Source organism: Canis lupus, chromosome 30 (genome assembly GCF_048164855.1).
Source record: "Canis lupus baileyi chromosome 30, mCanLup2.hap1, whole genome shotgun sequence".
Classification (NCBI taxonomy): Eukaryota; Metazoa; Chordata; class Mammalia; order Carnivora; family Canidae; genus Canis; species Canis lupus.
This window is the reverse complement of record NC_132867.1, coordinates 16,628,268-16,651,554: the sequence shown is the minus strand read 5'-3', so window position 1 is coordinate 16,651,554 and position 23,287 is coordinate 16,628,268. Positions and strand designations below refer to the sequence as shown.

The 23,287-nt window shown below is 33.4% G+C and overlaps 1 protein-coding gene across 5 annotated transcripts in view; it reads right to left on the bottom strand.

The window, feature by feature from the left end:
• The window catches only part of USP25 (ubiquitin specific peptidase 25), a 137,018-nt gene that overhangs the window by 78,412 nt on the left and 35,319 nt on the right, over nt 1–23,287 (bottom strand). For all 5 annotated transcript variants that reach the window (XM_072806578.1, XM_072806580.1, XM_072806581.1 and 2 more), the window contains exons 4-5: nt 18,397–18,520; nt 8,368–8,530 (exon numbers count right to left, since the gene is read on the bottom strand). In XM_072806578.1, coding sequence (XP_072662679.1) covers nt 8,368–8,530; nt 18,397–18,520 — 287 coding nt within the window. The remainder of the gene's footprint in view (nt 1–8,367; nt 8,531–18,396; nt 18,521–23,287) is intronic.

Genomic DNA, 23,287 nt, shown 5'->3' with positions numbered 1-23,287 from the left:
TATACAAAGAAATGGGAGTCAGATTTACATATACAGATATGTGGTTTAAAAACCTAAATATGAAAGGAAAAATCATAAAAGCAGGTAACAGAAACTGCAGGAAAATATTTTGGTTATCTTATAATCTGAAAATATTTAATTAAACAATATGAACACATGAGATAATTCATTTATTCAGTCATTTAACAAATATTTGTGGAGCACCCACTACATGCAGACACAAGAAAGGCAGCAGAGAACAAATATCTCAAGTTTCTGACAAAGTAAGAATAGTATGGAAAGTGAAGAGTACGTAATCAAAAATAAAAAGGAATAGAGAAACATGAGCTTTTTAAAAATATTTATTTATTTATTTATTTATTTATTTATTTATTTATTTATGAGAGAGAGAGAGAGAGAGAGAGGCAGAGACACAGGCAGAAGGAGAAGCAGGTTCCACGCAAGGTCTCCAGGATCAGGCCCTGGAGCTGAAGGAGGCGCTAAGCCGCTGAGCCACTTGGGCTGCCCGAAACATGAGCTTTCAAATATTGCTGTGTATTAGAGTAATTGTGGAACTTCAAAAAATACCTATGCCAAAAGCTTTTCAACAAAGATATAAAATACCACAAAAAACTCTGAAGTACATCAAAGAATCAATGGCAAATTTCAAAAAGGACAAGATTAGCAATACAGATCTCCTTGGTATGCAATGAGACAAACCCATCATAAGTTTAAAATATCATTAAGTTGAAAATTCATTTTATTATACACCTAATCTACCAAACATCATAGCTTAGCTTAGCCTACCTCAAAAGTGCTTTGAACACTTTTTAGTGTGCAGGTGGGCAAAATGATCTAATACAAAGCCTATTTTATAACAAAAGCGTTGAATATCTCATGTAATTTATTAACTACTATACTGAAAGTGAAAAACAGAATGGTTGTATGGGTACAAAATGATCATAAGTCTATCAGTTAACCTCATATCACATGCCTGAGTAGGAGCCAGCATTACAAGATAATACTGTACTGTGTATTGGTAGCCCAGGAAATGATCAAAATTCAAAGTACAGTTTCTACTGAATGCATATTACTTACACACCATCATGAGTCAAAAAATCATAAAATGAATCACAATATATTGGAGGCCATCTATACTCTTAAATGTTGCCAAATCCAATAAAGGGCAGAAAAATAACCTTTGGATTTGGCAATTGGGAAGTCATCTTTCAAGCAGAATGGTAGAAGAAGAACAGCAAGCAATGAGTACTGAATAAATGGGATATAAAGGCAACAAAGTATGGACTGTTTTTATGAGAAATTTAAATAGGAAAGAGAATAAGGACAAAATGGGATAATCCCAATCCCCCTTCTTTGTTCTCAGTTCCCACCAAGGATAATTTTCCTTCTTCCTGAATACTCTTCTGAACAGTTAGAATTTCTTCTTGTGTGGGTCTGCTGGTGACAGATTATTTCAGCTTCTGTTATAGTAAAAGTCGTTTTTCTTCATTTTTGGAAGATGTTTGCTGGTTATAGAATGCTAGATAGCCAGTTATTTTTTCCTACTATTTTAATGACAGCATTTCTATTGAGAAGTCAGCTGTTGGTCTTAATTTTGCTTCTCTATAGAGGTGATATAGGCATACCTTGTTTTATTGTGCTTCACTTTAATGTGTTTTGTAGATACAGTGTTTTCATAATTAAAGGTTTTATAGCAACCCTGTATCAAGCAAGTCAACCAGCACCATTTTTCCAATTGCATTTATTCATTTTGGGTCTCTGTGTCACATTTTGGTAATTCTTGCAATATTTTAAACTTTGTCACTATTATCGTATTTGTAATGGTGATCAATGAACAGTGATCTTTGATATTACTAATGCAATTGTTTTGGGGCTCCACAAATCATTCCCAAAAAGATTTCAAACTTAATTGATAAGTGTATGTGTTCTGATTACTGCACCAACTAGCCATTCCTCTATCTCTCTTCCTCTCCTCAGGCCTCTCTATTTCTTGGGGCATAACAATACTGAAATTAGGCCAATTAATAACCCTTCAATGCCCTCTAAGTGTTCAAGTGAAAGGAAGATTCAATTGAAACTTCACTGGTGTCTTTAAGAAATTGCCACAGCCACCTTAACCTTTAGCAACCACCACCCTAGTCAGTCAGTAGCTGTCAATATTGAAACAGGATCTTCCAACACCAAAAAGATTATGACTCACTGAAAACTCAGATAAAAATTAGCATTTTCAGCAATAAATTATTTAAAGTACATACTTTTTTTTTTAAGTAGTAAGGCTACTGTATACTAAATAGGCTACAAAATAATGTAAACATAACTTTTATATGCACTGAGAAGCCAAAAAATTCATTTGCCTCATTTTGTTAAGATATTCACTTTATTGTGATGATATGGAACGAACTCCATATATCTCCAAGATATGTCTATACATCTTTTCCACCTAGTTATTACTTTTAGGATTTTCTCTGTCTATAGTTTTATTTTTCCATTTTATGATGATGTGCCTTCCTTGACACAGTATTATTAATATTTATGCTACTTGATTCCTACTGCTTCTAGAGTCTGTGGCTTGATCTCGTTTATCAAATTCGGAATATTCTCAGTCATCTCTTCAATTTTTTTTTCTGCCCTATTCCCTTTATACTCTAACATAACACTATGTTAGCACTATCCACCATGCCCCAAATATTTCTAATATGCTCTAATCTGTATTTCACAGCTTTAGTCTGAAAATGTTCATCAGACCAATTATCCAGTTGACTAATTCTCTCTTCAGCTATGTCAAATATACTACTAAAGTCATTCTTTGATTTAACTTTATTATATTTTTCAGTATTAAAATTTCTATTTTGCTTTTTTTATAGTTTACTTTTCTACTGAAATTCTCAATCTTTTAATTCCTTGACCATATTAAGTTATCCAATCCAATTCTCAGGTTTCATATTGCTAGTTATTTTATCTTAATTTTTGGACACATATTCTTTCCTGGTATGACTAATTATGACTAATTTGAGCACTAAATATTTATTTTTATGTGAAAGTGGAGAAAATTCTATGTTCCAGATAATATTACCTTTTAATGGAATTTACACTTCCTTCTGTGAGGTGGCAAAACTGGGGCTGTTTGTAATCCCAGATCAACTTACCCCAAACAATTCTGAGATGAAGCTGGGATTCAAAAACTATGAAGACTGGTCTATTTTAAGTTCTCATTAATCCAAGGTTCTAGTCCTCTAGAACTTAATGAAAGTCCAAGGTCTGCTCCAAGTCTGTACAAAGCATTGATTACCTTCCCAAACATTCAATAGCCCAATATATGAACTGCCTCAAGGATAAAGTCAGCCCAATATATGAAGCTTATTCTGAAAATCACGTTCTCACGGAGCTTAGCCTCAAAATCTCACACTGCTTTCGTGTTATGTGACATAGTCTTCAAAAGTTGATTTGCTGTTGTTGTTGTTTTGGTTGGGTTGGGTTCCAGCAAAATACGACTAGGTATATGGTCTAAAACAACCTAATAAGCTATTACCCAAAGTGGAACTTGTGACCACTACAATAAATCATGGAATTAATACTTTTAAGTCATAACATTGTATCCTCAATCACAGTCGTAACAGTATTGATCAACATATTTCTTCAAAAAAGGTGGTAAAAGGTAATTGTCACTACCACCTATATTGTGTTTGTGATTGATGTACCCTGAAAACAAGCACCTTTTCATTCAATCCAAAGCTAAAAGGTCTATTTTGAAGAGCACTTAACAGAATGGAATTTGGCTAAACTCTTGCTAATAACAGAAAGTTATGAGAGATGAGATTTCAAATAATTTGTGGAAAAGAAAGAATGATGACAAGAGAGCAAAGGGATATAAACTGTCTATAATGAAGATACTGAGAAGCAAGATCAATTTTCCTTGGTGGATTAAAAAAAAAAAGGAAAGTATCACAAAAGTTCAAGGTAAAGTAGGGACTGGAAACAGCATGATTAAAAGATAAAAATCTATATACAGAGCAATTAAATCCCTATGTCCTTCCCAGATACAGAAGAGTCAGACAACTTAGCACCTCCTCCTGTGGGATATAGGAAATTTAGTCTTTGGATATAATTGAAATAAACGAATTCAAATTCAGAAGAATCAGTCATAATTTTGAAAGGAATGAAATTCAGGGCTACAAATAGGAGGATTAAGTAAAAACCATGCAAAGTGATCCCCAATCAACCCTCCCACAATCTCTTTTCTCATAGGTCTGCTTTGGAAAGCCAGCACTCAGGCTTTAAACACAAAGAATAGAAATCCAGTTTGGACTTGAGACAGAGAAACCTTCTGTGGGAAAGGGGAAAGAAGGGTGGAGGGAAGGAAGGAACAGAGGTAATATGTTCATGCACACAGAACATATTATTAGTAAGACTATATCAAAGATACTACAGTATTTAGAAAACTTTAAGTATATAGAAAATAGAAAGAAAAAAAGTGGGACCTGAAAACTCCAGGAAAAAAAAAGGATTACAAAGGGCTATTCCCAGTAAATCACTGTAATGTTCACAAAGTCACAGAAAATGTAAACACTAACTACAGATTATTTTAAATTTATGATATAACTATGCTGGCAATGAAAGGAAAGGCAATTCTAGTATATGAAATGAGACAGCTAAATTTCCATTTATCTCAGCAGAAAGGCATGTCATTTAGAAAAATGAAGATAAAAGGAAAAACAGCTAGAGCAGGTTGTAGTTACTTTAAGGAACAAGACTATGGACAGGGAGGTTTGGGGCAGATTACTGCCTTTTTTCATTATAAGCCTTCTATTGCTATGGAATTTTTTATTTTCTCTTTGAACTAGGTACCTTAAATTCTTTGATGAAAATTAGAGATTTAAGAGCAACTGATATGAATAAACATGTTAAATGATATCTTAGCATTTTTTGAAAACTTGTAGTATCTTCTCAATCCCATTCATCATTAGGGTGATAGAAGCATCCTGAAGTCTTTAATTCAACCATAAATAACATATGCCCCTTTTTGGTTCATTCATTTACCTATGTAGTAATTACTTAAAGGCCTCCACCAATGTGTCAAACACTGTACTATATACTGGTATAAAACAATAACCTAGAAGATATATTCTCTGCCTTGAGGATGCTTGTATTTTAGTCAATCTGGAGTTACATGATTTATGAGTAAGGTGACCAATATCCTCTATCTTCCAATTCACAACGTTTTTGAGTCTGAAATAGAGCTTTAAAATTTATTAACAAGCACCAGGAGATCCACAACAGAAGTAAATTGGAGCTGTACAAGGCAACTCAGAAGTATGAACACCTTACTTCTGGGCATCTCAACAGCATCCAAATGGGAAAGGTGCCAAGGATCATCATGAGAATCCATGAATTATATCCCAAAATAGCAAGAGAAGAGTCTATTTTAAGTAGCTACCTCATTCACTGATATCCTAGTGGAGAAAAAGCAGACCCCATTAGTCCTTTATAGGTATAAGTTCCAGGATAAAAATACTCCTGACTAGATGAGGTATTAATGCCCAACAGGGTATTATTGCTAATATTGCTACCATCCAAAAGATTATTTAATTGTATTCACTTTTCACATAAAAATAAATGTTTAGCGTTCAAATCAGTCATAATTAGTCATACCAGGAAATAATCTTCTGTACTATCTTCTCCTAAATTATAGTCCCTTTCTGATATTGTTTCCCTTTTCTCTCAAAATATTGGTCCCAATACCTAAAAAAAAAAAAACAAGTATAAAGCTGTATCCTCTGTAGCCTAACCCCGCTACTCATTCTGTAGTTAAAGGTTTATAATCCAAGTAATTTTCTATAATTGGCAGATATACTTACAAGGAAAAGAAGTCCCAGTTATTTCACACTAGTCCTGCCAACTAAGTAAACTCCATCCCTGAGAAAATTTTGTAATTGAAACTTTACAGTACATTTACGTCATAGTTTGAACAATTTCCAATTCACTTTGGAAAATACAATAAGAAACTTCCAACACTAACAGAGATTTCCTGCCCAACTTTTCTTTCATAGGTGAAAAGTTCCATTTATGATGATAAACTTTTACATCTCAGATAGTATCTGTGGATTTAAACAATAATGTCACAAAATGAAAAAAATAAAAGACTTTAATTATTAGAGATGAAAATAAAAAGCTACTTAAAAACTAGAATACAGTAAAATTACAGTAAAAAAAAAAACCTGAAGTGATCTTTTGACAATTTTTCTTCCCACCCACAATTTTCCCAAACCTGAAGTTTAATGTGTTTTCGCACACCCAAAGCCAATGATCTAACACTTCACTATAACTCAAGCTTTTCAAGCCTAGAAGTCACTTCTCTTAGGTATGTAGATTTTTCCGAAAAATAAAAAAATATAATAGTAACAACAATCCCAAGAACCCAATACTTAACCTATGTTAGGAGTGTGGTAAAGCTATGTTACCAGTTAAACAGCCAGCCACTAATTTAAGGTAAAATTTAGAAATCAGTAAAATTATTTCAAATTTTATACAGGACAAGCAATTTTTTCCATTCCATTCTTCTCCCACCAAAAAACACCAAAAATTTGAAAAGTAAAGAGCTAAGATCAGCAAACACCACTTAGAGTAGAAATAGATGTACAACTGTTTCTAATTTAAACTACTGAAAGAAGTTTATCCTATGAAAACAAAAAGTGATTATCCTCATTTCTGTTAGAATGAATTTAATTCTTTCAAACAAACCTTTCCTAAAATACAGTGTAGAAAAATAAAAAGCACCTATTCTAATTAACAAATACTGATTGTTTGCAAGTAGTTTCTTCTAAGAGGTTTCCAATCAATGAGCTTCATTAATTGGTCGTTACAGTGCAGAGATAGCATCTACTTATCCAAACACAGGAAGCAAAGTGTATTCATACAGACTGGTATCACAGCCTTAAACCTTGTTTCATACTTTTAAATAATGTCTAAATCATGAAATTTAAATTGGACAATAAATGTAACAGTGCAAATAAAGACAAAGGACTAATAAAATTTTAGATATTCTGAATATCTAAATATTCATGAATAATTAATCAAGGATAGGAACAAAGGTAGTATTACAGATTTATATTAATTCAAGTATTCCCTAACATTTTAATAGCCTGGAAAACAAAATAGTATATTACTAACTAGTGTACACCACAGAATATTAAAGAGTGAGACACAAATCTAGAAAACTAAAGGAAATCAAATTGGTATTATGCGCCAAGTAAAAAAGTAGAGGGAAAGTTGGAAATTATAACAATGAAGTAGAAAAAAATTAAAACTACGGATTAATTACCTAAAGAACACAATTAACAATCTTATAGCAAATGAACTAAATAATCAGTTAGTTGCTTTAATATCACAAAGATGCATATGCCATCATACATCCAGGCTTGGAAGGCTAGAGAATGAAAAGATAATTTGAATATAAAAAGAAATGGCATACAAAATTATTTAAATAGTACTCATTAGGAATACTAAATAGTAAGTTACAAATCAACTATTAGGAAAATTAAACAAAATCTTTTCCTAAAGGGCAATAAAAATTAAGAGTTAATCACAGATCGTTTTAAAGAGATCATTTAATTTAATGCTTCGTAATCTGATGGATAACATTATCAATGTCTAACTGAGAATGACAAAGAATTATTACAATAGTCCTATCTCATAAAAGAACTGAAAAAAAAACTAATCCACATTAAGATGCATAACTATGCATATAAACATTTTTCATTTTAGAATAAGGGTCTCAAGAAACATTTCATAAGGACCTTCCAAATTAAAAAAAAAAAGCGTTACTTTTGATTATCAGTGTTCATTCTTTACATCATTCTCACATATGCATCGAGAATTATGTCAATCTATACTCTCCTCAAACAAAATGCCTCCTTTTATTAAGGAAAGTATGTAAATGACTATAATTTTATGAATAACATTCCACTATATACAATAAATCTGATTTGATTAATAAAAAAATAGTTCTGATTTCATATCTTGGTTATCTCCTTCTCAAAATGTGCAGAGAATTACATACAAAAACATTTTTCACTCTTTACACTCTGACAACAGTTCCTAACAGCAGGGAGGGAGGAGAGATTAATCCCAAGTAAGTGAAAGGCATAGGCAGTACTCCACTGTTAAAACCCCATACTGGGGGGTAAGAACAAGAGAGAAGTGAGGAGTACCACAATCTACAAACTAGTTTGTTAGAAGGGCATATGAAAACCTTGCCTGCATTTATGTTTAAAGTACACAACTTGAAAGAAACACAACTTGAAAGAAACACAACACACAACCACTTTCCATTGTTATCATGCCCACCAAGTAAGATGTCAAGATCCTTACCTGAATAACAGCACTAAACCAGCAAGTATTGCCAACATTCTTTAGTCCAACAGGAGCTTTGTCCTGCCTTTTCCTATCATAAGGATTTCGAGAATCCCGCCAAACTTCTGTAGGTGTTCTCTTTAAACACGCTTTATTTTCTGCTATGCTGGCTTCAAGAACTCTTAAGCAATGGGGAAAAAATGATAAAAAAAAAAAAAAAGAAGAAGAAGAAAAAAAAGTATTAATTTAGTGCCATACCCTAGGATTTTAGTTCTTAAGCTCTGGATAATGTATTTGGGGAAATACTATTAAACACTAACTTTACTCAAGTAGAAGTTAGTTTTAAGAATACAGTAGTGCCAAACAGAATAAGAGACATGCAGCCTTTTTTCCTAAGAAAAAAGGAAATCTCAAATGCAAAGAAACAGTTTATAAAACAGAAAATATATTAAATCGTATTTGAATAAATTTGAGGTTTAGTACCAGGAATACAGCACCTAGGTAAGTTTTCTAAGAAATCACTATAGCAAATATTTACAAAATAACAAGTGACTGGTTTCTTATAACAATTGCTTTGAATCATCAGGAAAACATTAAAAACTGAACAAACTGCACTTTCACTCCTCTGAGCATTAATTTCCTTTTCTATTAAAAAAAAACAAAAAACAAAAAACAAAAAAAACTAGGGGACCCTGGGTGGCTTGGTGGTTTAGCACTGCCTTCACCCTGGGGCGTGATCCTGGAGTCCCAGTATCGAGTCCCACATCAGACTCCCTGCATGGGGCCTGCTTCTCCCTCTGCCTGTATCTCTGCCTCTCTCTCCCTCTGTGTGTGTGTGTGTGTCTCTCATGAATATATAAGTAAAAATTAAAAAGCTAAGGTAAACTCTAGGGTTCCTTTCAGTTCTAGAGATCTATAACTCTATGACAGCTAACTAAAGAGAATATTTATGTTTTTACTTCTTTACCCAAAAGTTGACCTACATACATACCAGAAATTTTAAAGATTTATCTCTTCAAAATAAGCTGACCTATACAACATCTTAAATACATCTAAACATGGCAAGAATAATGCTACTTTGCTCAAAGTAGCATTTGCATGTTGTTCTTCTTAAGCATACTGCAACATGCTGGAAAATTCTCATTTCCCATATTTGAACTAACAAAACATTTTGCCTGCTCAAAACATGTATTATTCACTACTCTAATTAAGTAATATTCGGGTGTCTTAATTGATTTTGTGTTAATTTAAAAAACCTCAAAAAAAAAAAAAAACCTCAGCAAGAATAAGTTTTTCCAACATTTTGGCTTAAGAAAACCTCATTCATGCTATATCATCTTTATTTTACAGATATTGCCCTATCAGATTAATGTCAAATTAATATAGCTATATTCCTTAATTATGGAGAAAAAGTAAATTATACTTTTATCTCTAACAGCATTATTTTCAACATGATGTTAGATATAATGGAGTAAGATTCAAACTTATCATTACTTAAAATAACTGTGAATACAGGATAAATTCTTTGGGAATCAATGAAACCACATCCCAAAAAATAGCAGGTAACAACCACATGGTATATCTTATAATGCAAAGATCAAAGTAAACTCACACATTTAAAAATGAACAGTTTACACCTCTGTAACTATTAAAGGTGATCCAACATTAGCTGCAGTCTCTGTCCAAAATTCAGCTCTCACGTCAACCACAGCCCCTAGGAGGCTTTTTCTTGTAAATTATTTACCGCTAAAAGGTATAATAACTCCTTGGAAGATATTTAGTTAGGTGAATTGGGGCAGAAGAAAATCAGAATTTATCTAGAACATCCACTGCTACTAAGTTTTCAAGAACGTAAGGGGAAGATAAAAAGTCAAAAAGGCAACCTGAAAGACTTCCTACTGTTCAAGTTGTACAGTTCGGCATAATAATAATAAACTGGAACAAACTGATTTTGTATAAGGCAACTCGTTTATGCTCAAGAGAGAAAAGTTAATACAAAGTATACAAAAGTCAAAACACAAAAGATTGCTGTATATATGAAGGTATATATTTTTCATTGACTTTTATAATGTATGTTTTCATTTGACAATTTTGTTCTTCTTGTAGGGATTATATATATTTAAGAGTATAAATAAGGGAAACCTATTTCCACCTTGGTAATTAGAGATTAGTGAAATTAAAAAGCCACGAATTCTGGGGAAAATAGCAAGAATACCACAAACAGGAAAATAGAATTAGCACCAGTGGTCATATATAAAAGACATATTCAATTCAGTCATATGGTAGATCTCATCATTCATTATAACAAAAATATGAGTTTTAAAGAAACAGGTTTATTCCTTAGCCACATCATATGGCAGAACTATCATATTTTAAGATGGTGGATGAAAGAACACCATGACTTTTGTGATCTTCTTGATTTAGAGCGTTCAGTTTTGTATCACCAGGGACTTAAAACAGGCTTCAGTAAGTTTACTACCATCTCTTCCTGGCTCCTAAAAAACCATAAATACATTTATCATATTGTACCAAAATTATTTATTAGTCAGCATGTGAAGGGTAGAAACCCACTGTTTTATTCCTAAAGCATATATGATAAATACTAGGGGCACAACAAATGTTTGAAGTAAATGGATGATTAAGATATTAGAGGTTGCTACCTTTTTGCTACTTTTTTTTTTAGCAAAAGCCCAACCTCTAGCTCACATATTACTCTATTTCCAAGCCCCCATTACCTTCTGTAGTCCAGGATTAGCAAAATGAATATAAACTTTCTATAAAGACAAGTGCTACCTAAGGGTTCCTTCCCTGACCTCACCAAAGTAAAGCCACTGATACTAACCAGGCTTTGAAGCATAAAGTATAAAGTATGCAACCGCTACAAATCCAAGTATTAAATCTGTCAATAGAGAAAAAAACAACAAAAAAACCTAACAACACAAATCTCAGAGAGCTCAGAAAAAGCTTATAACAAAATATAGCATGCCGAGAGAGGCAACCCCAAAAGCCACAAAACAAAAAGCAATTCCCACTACCCATCACCTGCTTTATCTTCCCAACACTGGTCATGACCACACAGCAACATAAAAGGATGACATAATGTTTTGCTCTTTTCTTTCCACACTCTATATGGAATATTTAAAGCACTTACTTATGATAAATGTTCACCTTCCCATTAAATTTTTATTGTACTGGTTTTGTTTTTTGGGTTTTTATGCTAGTTTTATGTTTGAATTGTTATTTAAATTACTTAAATTGCTGTATAGCTGTAAAGTTGAAAGCATCCCACTTTAGATCATCTAAGTACATTTAGGGAAACATCATACTCACTGAAAAATATACATATTATTTAAGCTGTAGACCAACGAAAAAGAAAATAAGAAAGAAGGAAGGAAGGGAGACAAAAAAGGGAGGGAGGGATCGTTTTGTTGATATCCTTTTTTAAAAAAGTTATAGTATGATTAGGATAACACTAAACCCATTGTCAGTTTAAGAAGAACTGACCATTTTTATGATGTTCAGTCCTCCTGGATGGCTCAGTAGGTCAAAAGTCTGACTCTTGTTCTGGGCTCAGGTCATGATCTCAGGGGTTGTGAGACTGAGCTCCATGTGGGGCTCTGCAATGGGCGTGGAACCTACTTAAGATTCTCTCCCTCCCCTTCTCCCTCTGCCCTTCCCTGCTCTGTGCATCCCCTCTCTAAAAAAAAATTACTATGTTCAGTCCTTCAATTTGTGAAATACAATATGCTTCCAATTAATTACATATTCATTAATATGTATCAGTGATATCCTCCAATTTTCTCCTTGGTAAGTTCTTGCATATTCATTAAATTTATTACTGGACTTTCACAGTTTTATGTTATAAATGGTAGCTTTTTAAAATTTCTATCATTCTTTTTTATACACAGAAATATAATTTTGCATACTGATTATCAAACATAGCTCAAAACATGCTTTTTTTGGAAAGAGTACTTTGTAGAGGGTAATCTGTACATGATAAGATACACAAATCTTAAATGTACAGCTCAGTGAAACTTTTTACATATGTATACACCCATATGATCACCACCCTGATCAAGATATAGAAAATTTCCATTAGTCTAGAAGATTCTCTAATACCCTTTTTTTAGCCAACAATGTCCTTCCTCTCCACCTCCCAGAAAATCATCATTCTGACTTCTAGCACCATAAATTTGTTGTGCATGTCCTTAAACAACACATACATGGAATCACGCAGCAGTTACTCTTTTGTGTCCTTTTGTTTATAGCTTTTTGTTATTATCAAAAAAGCTACAATGTACTCCTTTCTTAAGGATCTATACCTAGGGATGGAAACAGCACTAGAATAGTATTTGTTGAAATTCATTAGAAATTCCCAGTGTTCCAAAGTGGTAATTCCATTATACATTATCTCAAACAGTATGTGACGGTTCTAATTATTCCACATGCTTGTTAATACTTGGTATTGTCTATATTTCTCATTTTAGCCATTGTGATGGATATATACAGTGGTCCCTGTTCTCTAATGGGATGACTCAGTCAGTATGCACTACCCCAGTGACCACCACTGCTGTGTCTGCCACCATACCCAATAAGGCAACATGTCTACAATCATATGTTGAGTACACATTAAGAGAGGCTACCACTGCCTGTCAGACATGTACTCCTGCACAAATCTGTAAGATTTGACACATAGAAACTTTGACCACCTACCTCTCCCCTTATTCACTCCCTTCTTGGGACTATCAGTGGTACCTCATTATTGACACTTTTTCAAGTTACAATTTTGCTGTTCCAGTCTTATCAGTCATTTCTGGCCACAGTCTTGCAGCCTTTGAAACTAATCTGTTTCATATTTTCAATTTTTCCAAACCACTTATAATCTGACAAAGGTGTACCTTTTTATCATAAGAGCTACTCAAAAAATGGAATAAGAAGCATTCTATGTATGGATCTCCTAAGATCTGCAGGCATCTGATATTGTTAAGCCCTTGAATTATTTTCACAAATCAACTTAAAACGATTTGTAACTGCCTCCCTCACCTACTCCTATTCAACACGTCTTCTCAAGGCAATTTCCTCTCACAATAGCTTTCAAGTAATGACTAGGGTGAAATGGGTGGGAGTTACAGAAACCTACGTTGAAAATTTAGAATCCCACCCTAACCATTCCTGGACATGATGCTTTTTTCTTTCCCCTAATGACAATTCCAGGCCATTCTGACTGGGAAACCCTTCAGGTGGCTCCCAAACTCAACTCTAGTTCAGACACCTGGATTTCTTTGTTGGACAGAATGGTCTTAAAGTGTAAAGATGATGATTATGATTAGTTGGTTGAGCATACTACTCACCCAGTTCCTTTACAGTGGCCCATGCAGGCCAAAGTGGGAGGTACAATGAGTCCCTTGTAATTCTATAAAAATACCTTTTTTTCCTCTTGTACCTACCATTCTAGAAAGGTCAGGTTCAAGTAGAAAATTACTACAAAAAAACTGCCTGGGTAGCTCAGCTGGTTAAGCACCCAACTTTTGATTTCAGCTCAGGTCACGATCTCAGGGTCATGAGATGAAGCCCCATGTCAGCCTCCACATTCAACTGGGAAAACACTCTCCCAATCCCTGTGCACTTGCCCTCTTCCCCTTCTTCCCCTTGTTCCTGTGCTTTCTCTAAATAAATGAATAAAATCTTTAAAAAAAAAAAAAAAAAAGGGTAAAATTACAACTACCAGAATAGGACATACTGCTTTTGTAGCAGTGGGGGCTATACAAGTAGTCTTTCAGTCTTTCAGAACTGGAAGCTTAATCACAAAGAAAAATGCCCTGGTAAGACTACCCAGAACTGTTCCACCAAGTATAGAATTCTGGCAACTACTTTAATTGACAGTCTTGTGTCAATTTGTGTCATTCATCACCCTTCCTGTCACTATTTTAAGGATAATTTCACTTTTTTTCTTTGAATATCTTTAAGATTTTCTCAGTCTTAGACATTCCAGAGTTATCAGTATTATGAACCTAGGGGTGAGTTTCTTTTCATTTTCCTGACTAGGATTTGTTGGGCTTTGTAAAATTATAGGGTTTTTTTCTCCCCCCACTTCTGAAAAATCCTCAATGATTCACTCCTTGAATTGGCCTTTGGCTCACTCTCTCCTCTCCTTCTGTAATACCAAGTAAACTATGTTAATCTACTCACTATTTTCCATGTCTTTCAAACTCTCTCTCAGTTATCTGTTACAAGTTGTAGAATTTCTTCTCCTATATACTCCCTCTAGTCTAATATGTTCTTTAGCTATTTCTAATCTATTAAGCCTATACTGTTTTCTTTTCTTACTTTAGTAATTCTAATTTTCATTTCCAAAAGGTATTTTCAGTTCTTTTTCAAATGTGTTAGGTCATATTTTCAAGTATTTCTTATTTCTTATTGCCTTTAAAAGCTAAAGCATAGTTCTATCCATAACAATATCTAAATATTTGGTGCATTTTTCTTGATTTTTGTTGCCTATTGTTCTAGCTGCTCCTCATAGTGACTTTTTTCCAAGTGTGTGTGGTAATTGTCATAGGTGGTTCCAGGAGAGCTTCAAAAGTTACTGAAGGGGATTCTTTGAGGCCAAGGATAAAGAAACCTTCCTAGAGAGACAACGTACTTTTGATTCCATTAGGACCTAGAAACAATGTAAATCCAACACCATATAAAACTAAATTCTCCTAGGGACATTTAGTGTGACCAAGCAATCAACAGTATTTACATTTTTGTTTGTTTGGTTATCTGTTTTTATAAGTGTGGCAAGCTGAGTAGCATATCCCCTTGAATTTGCTTTCTCTCATTCCCTTTTTACTTTATCTTTGCTTCCCTGGTAATATTATATTCCTCAATAAAGAATTAGCACCTTAAAAAAAAAACAATAACTAATTTCCCAAGTTGAGAATTACTAGACTACTAAAGTGATAGAAATTTCAGCTGCGAACCCATGGTACAACTTTGCAGGGGCAAGTCCTATCACCTCTAATTGCTCCCCTCAGAGCAAGAGCAAGAGCAACTGTCTTTGCAATGCTCTAAGGTTCTGAAGGGGGAAGGGGGAGGATACATATAATCTACTCTTATTGTAAATATGTCACCCTTTGACATAACACTTAATAAGGGAAATGATCTCTTATTAAAGCTCCAGACCTTACACAGACCATGGCCTCTGACTTCTTTTTCCCATACTCAACAAGGATATCATAACTGAAGTTCAAGTTTATATACACAAGTAAATATCACGTCAAGAAATGACTTTCAGTGTTCTGAACTTACTTCTTTGGTTTCCTGCTTTCACTCTGATGTAGTTCTATTTTAGTCTTTACTATCTTAATTCTGGAATACTGCTAAGATCTTAAAATAATTTATATACAACAAAACAGTACGCTCTGGCTGTTTCCATCAGAAAATTTCTTAGACCACCATATTTTTTCTTGAAATACCTAGATTTGTATGTAACAACTTTAACTAAAATCTAGCCCGATCCTCTACACAACTAATTCAAAGTCATTTCATGAAGCAAGTCATTTTCACAACAAACACATCACAGACACAAATCAATTACAATGTAGTTTATTAGCAAATTCAGTTATCCATATTGTACTTGTTCCCCATCTAAGCATAGTAACCATGAAATAATTATAATAAATACATCCAATCCTGACATTGAGGAGTAATTATATTAAGAAGGACACTTTAAAAATATTCAATTTCTTAAGAAATTTCACCATAATTTTGTGAGTGGCTGAACAGAAGATTGTAAGATATAAAAAGATAGGCTGTGACTCAAATAATTATAATGTTATATTCCAAATGTATGAATACATATCAAAGTATGTCTGCTAAAATATAACTATCATCAAATGATTCTAGGAATTTGGCAAAATTTTGTTATGTGAACTTAAGTATTGTATAAATAGTTATATTTACTTTTGAGCATGATATATAAACTTTTTCTTAAAAATACATCATTTCCCCTTTTGAATTTAGAATCCTAAGCCTATTAATAAAACCCACTGGAACAAATATCTCTTTACCAAAGGGTTAGCTAGAATTCTCACATTCCTTTCTTCTGACACAGTATGATTTACATGTCTTATTAACCGCACATTTTATATTTAACATTTTGTTAACTGTAAGTTATAAAATCTACACACCACAAAAACTTACATTTGTACTAGTAAATTAATATAAGTTTTTACTTCTATTACACTACACCAAATCTGCATGTTATGTACAATAAAAATATTTATAAAGTATTAACTATTTTAAGAGTATATTAAAATTTAGAAGACCAATAATAAAAAACACTATCTTAAGAGATATTTGTTTCCATTTGGACACAAATGAGTATCTAGAACAATATGTAATGAATACATTAAACTTAACAGATTAGGAATAATTTTAATACTTTAACTTTCAAGTTATTTTTACTTATTAACTAATTACAACATGCTGTTTTAATTTAAAAACATGTGATATAAAACTACTGACACTATTTGGTATATAAGCTTCCATAGTTTTTTCTATTTGTATACTAACATAAATTCATTTAAACAAAAATATATATATATTTTTAAAAACAAGATTTGAATCACGGCATATATTCTATTCTATATTCTTTAACATATAATAGATCATTTCCTTTAAATATGAAATCCAACTCACGTATTTCACGTTTAAAATATTTCTGATCAAAGCATAAGTAGTCAAGTTTTATAATTATTCAAGACAATTATTTCATTCCAATCCATTTTTTGAGACAAATCAAATTTTACAATTTCTCTAAATCCCTCATAAAATAGGCCTAATTACAATGTCTAAAGATAATGCATAAATTTTTGTTTTTTCATTTAGAATTACTGGCATTAACTGATATTACACCCAACTGAAGAGGACAATGAATTTTAAGCCTTCTCATCTTAATACAATGTTTTATGAAGTTTCCAAAGTAACATTTAAAGACATTAAAAAGTATTACTAAAAATAATTATGTGCCTTTGCTAAACATAGCATTTTGAGACCTCTCCTGCCATACAATAATCTCAGATTACTTAGAAAGAAATATACTACTGATACCATGGTAAGGGAAATTATCTGAGAAAGCTGTTATATTCCAAGCAACTTGTGTTATTGGGAAAAAAACACTAGAGTCATAAGATTTACCCTCGCTGTGTACTTTTGGAAAATCATTCAACCTCTTAAAAGATCAATTTCTTCCTCAATAAAATAGCTACCACTACACCTCCATAGAGTTGTTTAGAAGATTATAGTTATATTTTAAAGACTTTTCAAAATCAACATTGTTTCCTGATAAAACAAATTTATTTTTATTTGACCCATCAACAAATCAAAATGTTTCAAACTAAAAAGTTTCCATTATTAAATCAAAAGATGCATTCTATCACACATTTTGGAATCTTCCCAATTTCTTTAAGAAAAAAAAAACTGTAAGTAAACTATTATATTATAGATCAGAAGATGGAGAATGAAGGCCCATGGGCTAAATCCAGCTGGCAGCCTGTTTTTTAAAACAAGATTTATTGGACCATAGCCACACTCATTAAATTATGTATTATCTATGGCTGCTTTGGCACTACTATACTAGAGTCTATATTAGAGTTGAGTAGCTGTGACAGAAACCATATGGCCAACAAAGTCTAAAATATTTACTACTCGCCCTTTACATAAAACGTTTGCTAACCTCTGCTATAAATGACTACAAACTAAATGGGGCAATGTATCCAAAAGAAATTAGAGGAAGAAAAATAAAAATAAAAAAAGTATTAAAATATTCACCTAAATTTAATGCCTCATAATGCCACTCCAAAATCCTAAAAATCTAAGCTCCAAATCAATCAGAACTAGAATGTGAAAACTTTGGTTACAGAAAATATAAAAACAATACTAAAGTTTCTTAATGGGTTTCTTCAGAATAACAAAATATATCTCTGTGCCTCTTGAAATTAAAGCCAATTATTATTTCTATTATAAGTAATACTTATATCTATTTTATACAAATTATGTTTTTACCTGCTAATGGCTTGCTCCTCATCAGTTATTCCAGTCTCCCTGAATGCCCTGTTTGATTCCGCCAAACTCAAGGCAATTGCTCTCTGAAGATCATCTTTATCATCTCCAGTGAGATCAATCACATCTGAAAAGCAAAACTATCTTTCTCAAAATTAAAAGTCAAACAAAATGAAGGTAATTCTTATCATGGGGATTCTATACGCAATATATCCTTTCAAACCAAAGTCAGCACCAACTTAATTCTCCATAAGAGCCTCTCTGAAAAGAATGCAAAGTACATTTTAAATTGGTTATATTTTAAAACTTAATGCTCTTCCCTACAAAATATGCCTAAAACATAAAGAGCAGAAATATTTTTCACTGCACAGGAATCTCAATGTTTGCTATGAAGCCTCTGATGAAAAGCTAACAAGTAGAAAGATCACTAAAAACAGGTCTTTACCAACAAAAATTGAAATCACCATAATTAAACATTTACATTTATGCTTTCTGAAGTTTATCCAAATATACACACATTACAGTTCATGCATACTACCACCCAGACATTAACTAACAAAGTATAATAATAACTGAGATCTCAAAAATTATGCTTCAGAACCTAATTGACCATGAATACATAAATGCTTATTTATATATTTTGTAAAGACTAGAAGAATGTATTAAACTGTTAACAGTGGTTAATTTTGAAGAAGAGGGTTATGGGAAGAGGAAGGAAGTAACAAGGCCTTTCACTTTCTATTTTAAACACTTCTCTACCATCTGAATATTCAATGAACATGCAGTCCTCTCATTTTAAAAAAAACTTTTCATTTCATAAAAAGAAATATACAAATACATGATACCAACTTCTTTTGTTAGAAAGAAAATAGTCTTGATGCTGTAAGTATTCTTTTTCCAAAGAACAGAGGCCACAGATATTATTACTACCTTCAAGAAAACCTTTTTAATCCAATTTCCCAATATATATTGGTCTATTTCCTTCACTCAGAAGATGGCAATAATACACCCATTATCATAAGAGCCATATTACAAAACAGTATGATAAGAAAGACAAAAAGCTATAACTTTGTGTGGTTAGGCTTATGCTTACAGGTATCTTGTATACGCTGTATATTTATTTTATTTGTATTTGAGACATTAAAAAATAATTTTTTCTTTGTAATCTTGTAAAAGGAATTTGCAAGAGGGGAAACATAAAAAGGGTAGGGATAGGAAATAAAATGCCTGCATTTTACCATTTAACTCTAGAGTTATATGTAGTTATTCAAAAAGAATAAGCCACACTTATTGAGAAAGAAATAACGTATATTGATAGTTTCAAAAGTCTACTTCTATTGTTATCCACACTTTTTTCTCTGAACAGTAGTTTATAAAAGAATATTAAAAATATTAGAAATAATAGCTGGCTATGGAAGGTGTTTTTTAAATATCTTTAGAAGTATAATAAAACCTATGAAAATGTAATAAGTAGGGTCCAAAAAAATTTAGTCAAGTAAAATGCAGAACAGAGTATATAGCAAGGTTAGTGAAATGATGGAGCATGCCTAAATATACTGACAGGCCAAAGATTTCCTAAGTCTTACTTACAAGACCCAAGTCCACCTAGATCACAGTCATAGATAGATACCATAGGGGTGTTGCCATCCAGTCTAACTTAAAAACTGATGAAGCAGCTAGGACTAGAAAGGCATAAATGTGCCTCAAAAAATGAGGATATTTTGGTCATTAAATAATGACTAGAACTCAAGTTAGTAAAGAGAGAATAATGGAAGTAAAAAAATAAATAATTTGAAAATCACAAAGAAGCAGAAAAATCAGTTTGGGGGATATGACTAATTAGCCCTCAGATTCCATTCCCTCACCCTCCTAGTGTGCTTTCTTCAACTACAGAAGCTAGAAAGATTAAAACAAACAAATCTATTTTCCCAATTCACTGACAGTTACGGTTCTGAAGAGAATTTAGGTTCCACCAGCTAGATACATTAGGGGGATGAGGGGGATACAGAAGGCAGAAGTGAGGGAAAGCCATCCTGCTGCTTTAGGCTCTTTTCTCCAGCATGACTGGACAGGTACAGATTGTTCCGCACAGCATTCCAGTGTCCAATTTCCAGATTCAGGATGTCAAGAGTAGAAGGGGCAACTAGACTCTGCATTCCAATGTTCAGGCATAGCTCAGTAGCAGTTACCTAATCCTGCCTGCTTGTTCTCTAGGCTGCAGCTCCAGAAGTATGTTTTTGAACTCTGTAGTACCAGAAACAGCCTCCTGAGTCACACTACCTTCCTGACGGTGGCAGAGGGAACAGCTTCCCTGGCTAGCCAGTTCTGCAAGAATTTGGGGATCATTTCATAAGGACAAGCTGCAGAACCTCCTCCACTCCATCCAGATTTTTTTTTAAGAACCTAATTCCCTGGATTAAATTTCTTCTTTGAAACTATCTGGAGTGTTTACTGTTTCATGTCTGACAAGTAAAGGAAACTGGCTAAAGCAGAAACTCACTTAGAAATAGCAACAACTTATAATTAGACCTTTCATGATTTAATTGTAACTCAAGCAACAAGAATGCAAAAAACAAGGCAAGGTTTTTAACCTTATTTTGTAAATAACTGAAGCTGTGAGAAATGAAGTATATCATCATAAGAATAAAGAATGGCGGGATCCCTGGGTGGCGCAGCGGTTTGGCGCCTGCCTTTGGCCCAGGGCGCGATCCTGGAGACCTGGGATCAAATCCCACGTCGGGCTCCCGGTGCATGGAGCCTGCTTCTCTCTCTGCCTGTGTCTCTGCCTCTCTCTCTCTCTCCGTGTGACTATCATAAATAAATAAAAATTAAAAAAAATAAAATAAAATGCACAGAAAAAAGAATAAAGAATGGTTGACAGCTTTAAACTTAAATCTTAAAACTATGAATCTTTCCTTTCTACTAGCAGATCTCCAAGAGTAGTCAATGGAGCCTTTTAGTGCATAAAAGTACTGCATTTTTGCAAAAATCGAGGCAGTACCACCAAGTTCTTTGCGTAATGTACTGTATTACAACTATTGATACTCACTATTCCAAAAAAAAAAAAAGCCAGTTTCTCTTAGATCCTTGATAAAAAGGGAAAATTTTATTTTATTAAATCTCAATCACTGACTTACATATTCTTTTCATTCTATGTGACAAAACAGGAAGTATGCATAGTACTTCTGCTGCATCCAAAGTAAGCTTTTGCTCAAGAGAAAACACTAATTCAGTGCTTGAGCTGCAAGCCAATTGAACTGGCTTATCTTTTTTTCACGGAACACTATTTTTACTTGAAAAAAAAAAAAAAAACTACAAACTATGATTACTCAAACTTCAGGATCTGGCAGATATTTTCTCGAGAATAAACAAAGTGAGCCTGCCACCTATATAGGAGAACAAATGAGAGTATGTGTTGCCAATGAGGAATGCAGACTTTTCAAGCAAAAATGATAACTTTGGAAAGCTTGTTCCTACCACTACGCACACATTTTCTCAACATTAAAAGCTTTTTTGGGTAAATCAAGTGATACCAACAATTTTGATTTGTTTTATAATGTAGACATTCTTCTAATATTTAGAATGAAATCTTTTCCATGGTGTAATAAAATCATGCATAGGTAAATCCATTCCAAGAGCAACACAAGTGATAGAGATGCCAGGAATAACTTTAGTTTCTAATATTTGGTCTCTGACCCATTTCCTGATACAGAGTTCCTAAATTATTTGGAATTTCCTGGGTGACAGGAGCATCTTTTGCTTTACTACGATGAGTTCTGGTGGACTCCTGGTATAGATGCAGGATGAATGCTGTACCAGAAAAACCAGAAAAACCAGAAAAACCAAGCCATGGTGAGAAGCTTGGAACTTTGAGAGGAATTTTTTCTTTGGGAGGAGAGAAGGGCTAGAGATTAGGTTAATAATCTAATCATGCCTACCTGCCCAACCCTCCATAAAAATCTCTAAAGTACAGCATTCAGAGGGCTTCCAAGTTGATGAACATATTCACATGCTGGTATGGTGGCAAACCCCAACTCCATGAGACAGAAGTTCCAGTGCCTGGGACCCTTCCAGACCTTTCCCTATGTACCTCTTCATCTGACCGTTCACCTGTATCCTTTTATCATATTCTTTTTAAAAAAATAAACCAGGACATGTTAAGTGTTTCCCTGAGTTCTGCGAGCCATTATTGCAAATTCTCAAACTCAAAGAGGGGGTTTTGAGAACCCCCAATTTGTTGCCAAGTCAGACAGACTTATGGAATGAACCTGCCTGCGGACTCACTACATATGACTGGCATCTAAAGTGTGGGTGTCTTGTGGGACTGCAAGCCCTTAACTTATAGAATCTAAAGTTAACATCAGGTAGAGAGTGTAAGAATTGAACTGAATTACAGGACACCCCACTAGTACTAGAGTATCAGTGAGGTGTGGAAAAAAATTCACATTTCTGGGGTCAGAAATATTGAGTGTAAGCACAGGAAGAAATAAGCAATAGTAGTCTTTAATGCTAGAAAGATAGGTGAATCAGAGACTATTGGTCCTTAACTGAAAAGTTGGAGCTTTTTCCTTTAAGCAATGGAGAAAGTTTATTTATTACTTGTAGTTTCATTATAATTACAATAACTTTCTCCATGATGTTCCCATTACTTCATAAAGCCTCCTCTTTCCATAGGATATTTTAAACAATAAGGCAATCCTCAAAGACCACTATAACCTACTCACACACATTTCAACAGAATGGTTAAACATGAGTTTTTCCTTTGTTTGGAGTTAGCACAATTTCTCCTAAAACATGAAACATGTAATGAACTATTTGTTTCACAATGAAAACTAGCCCTCTATGAGTTTCTTATATGCTTATACTCAAAAAAGGAACAGAGAATATGCTTGGC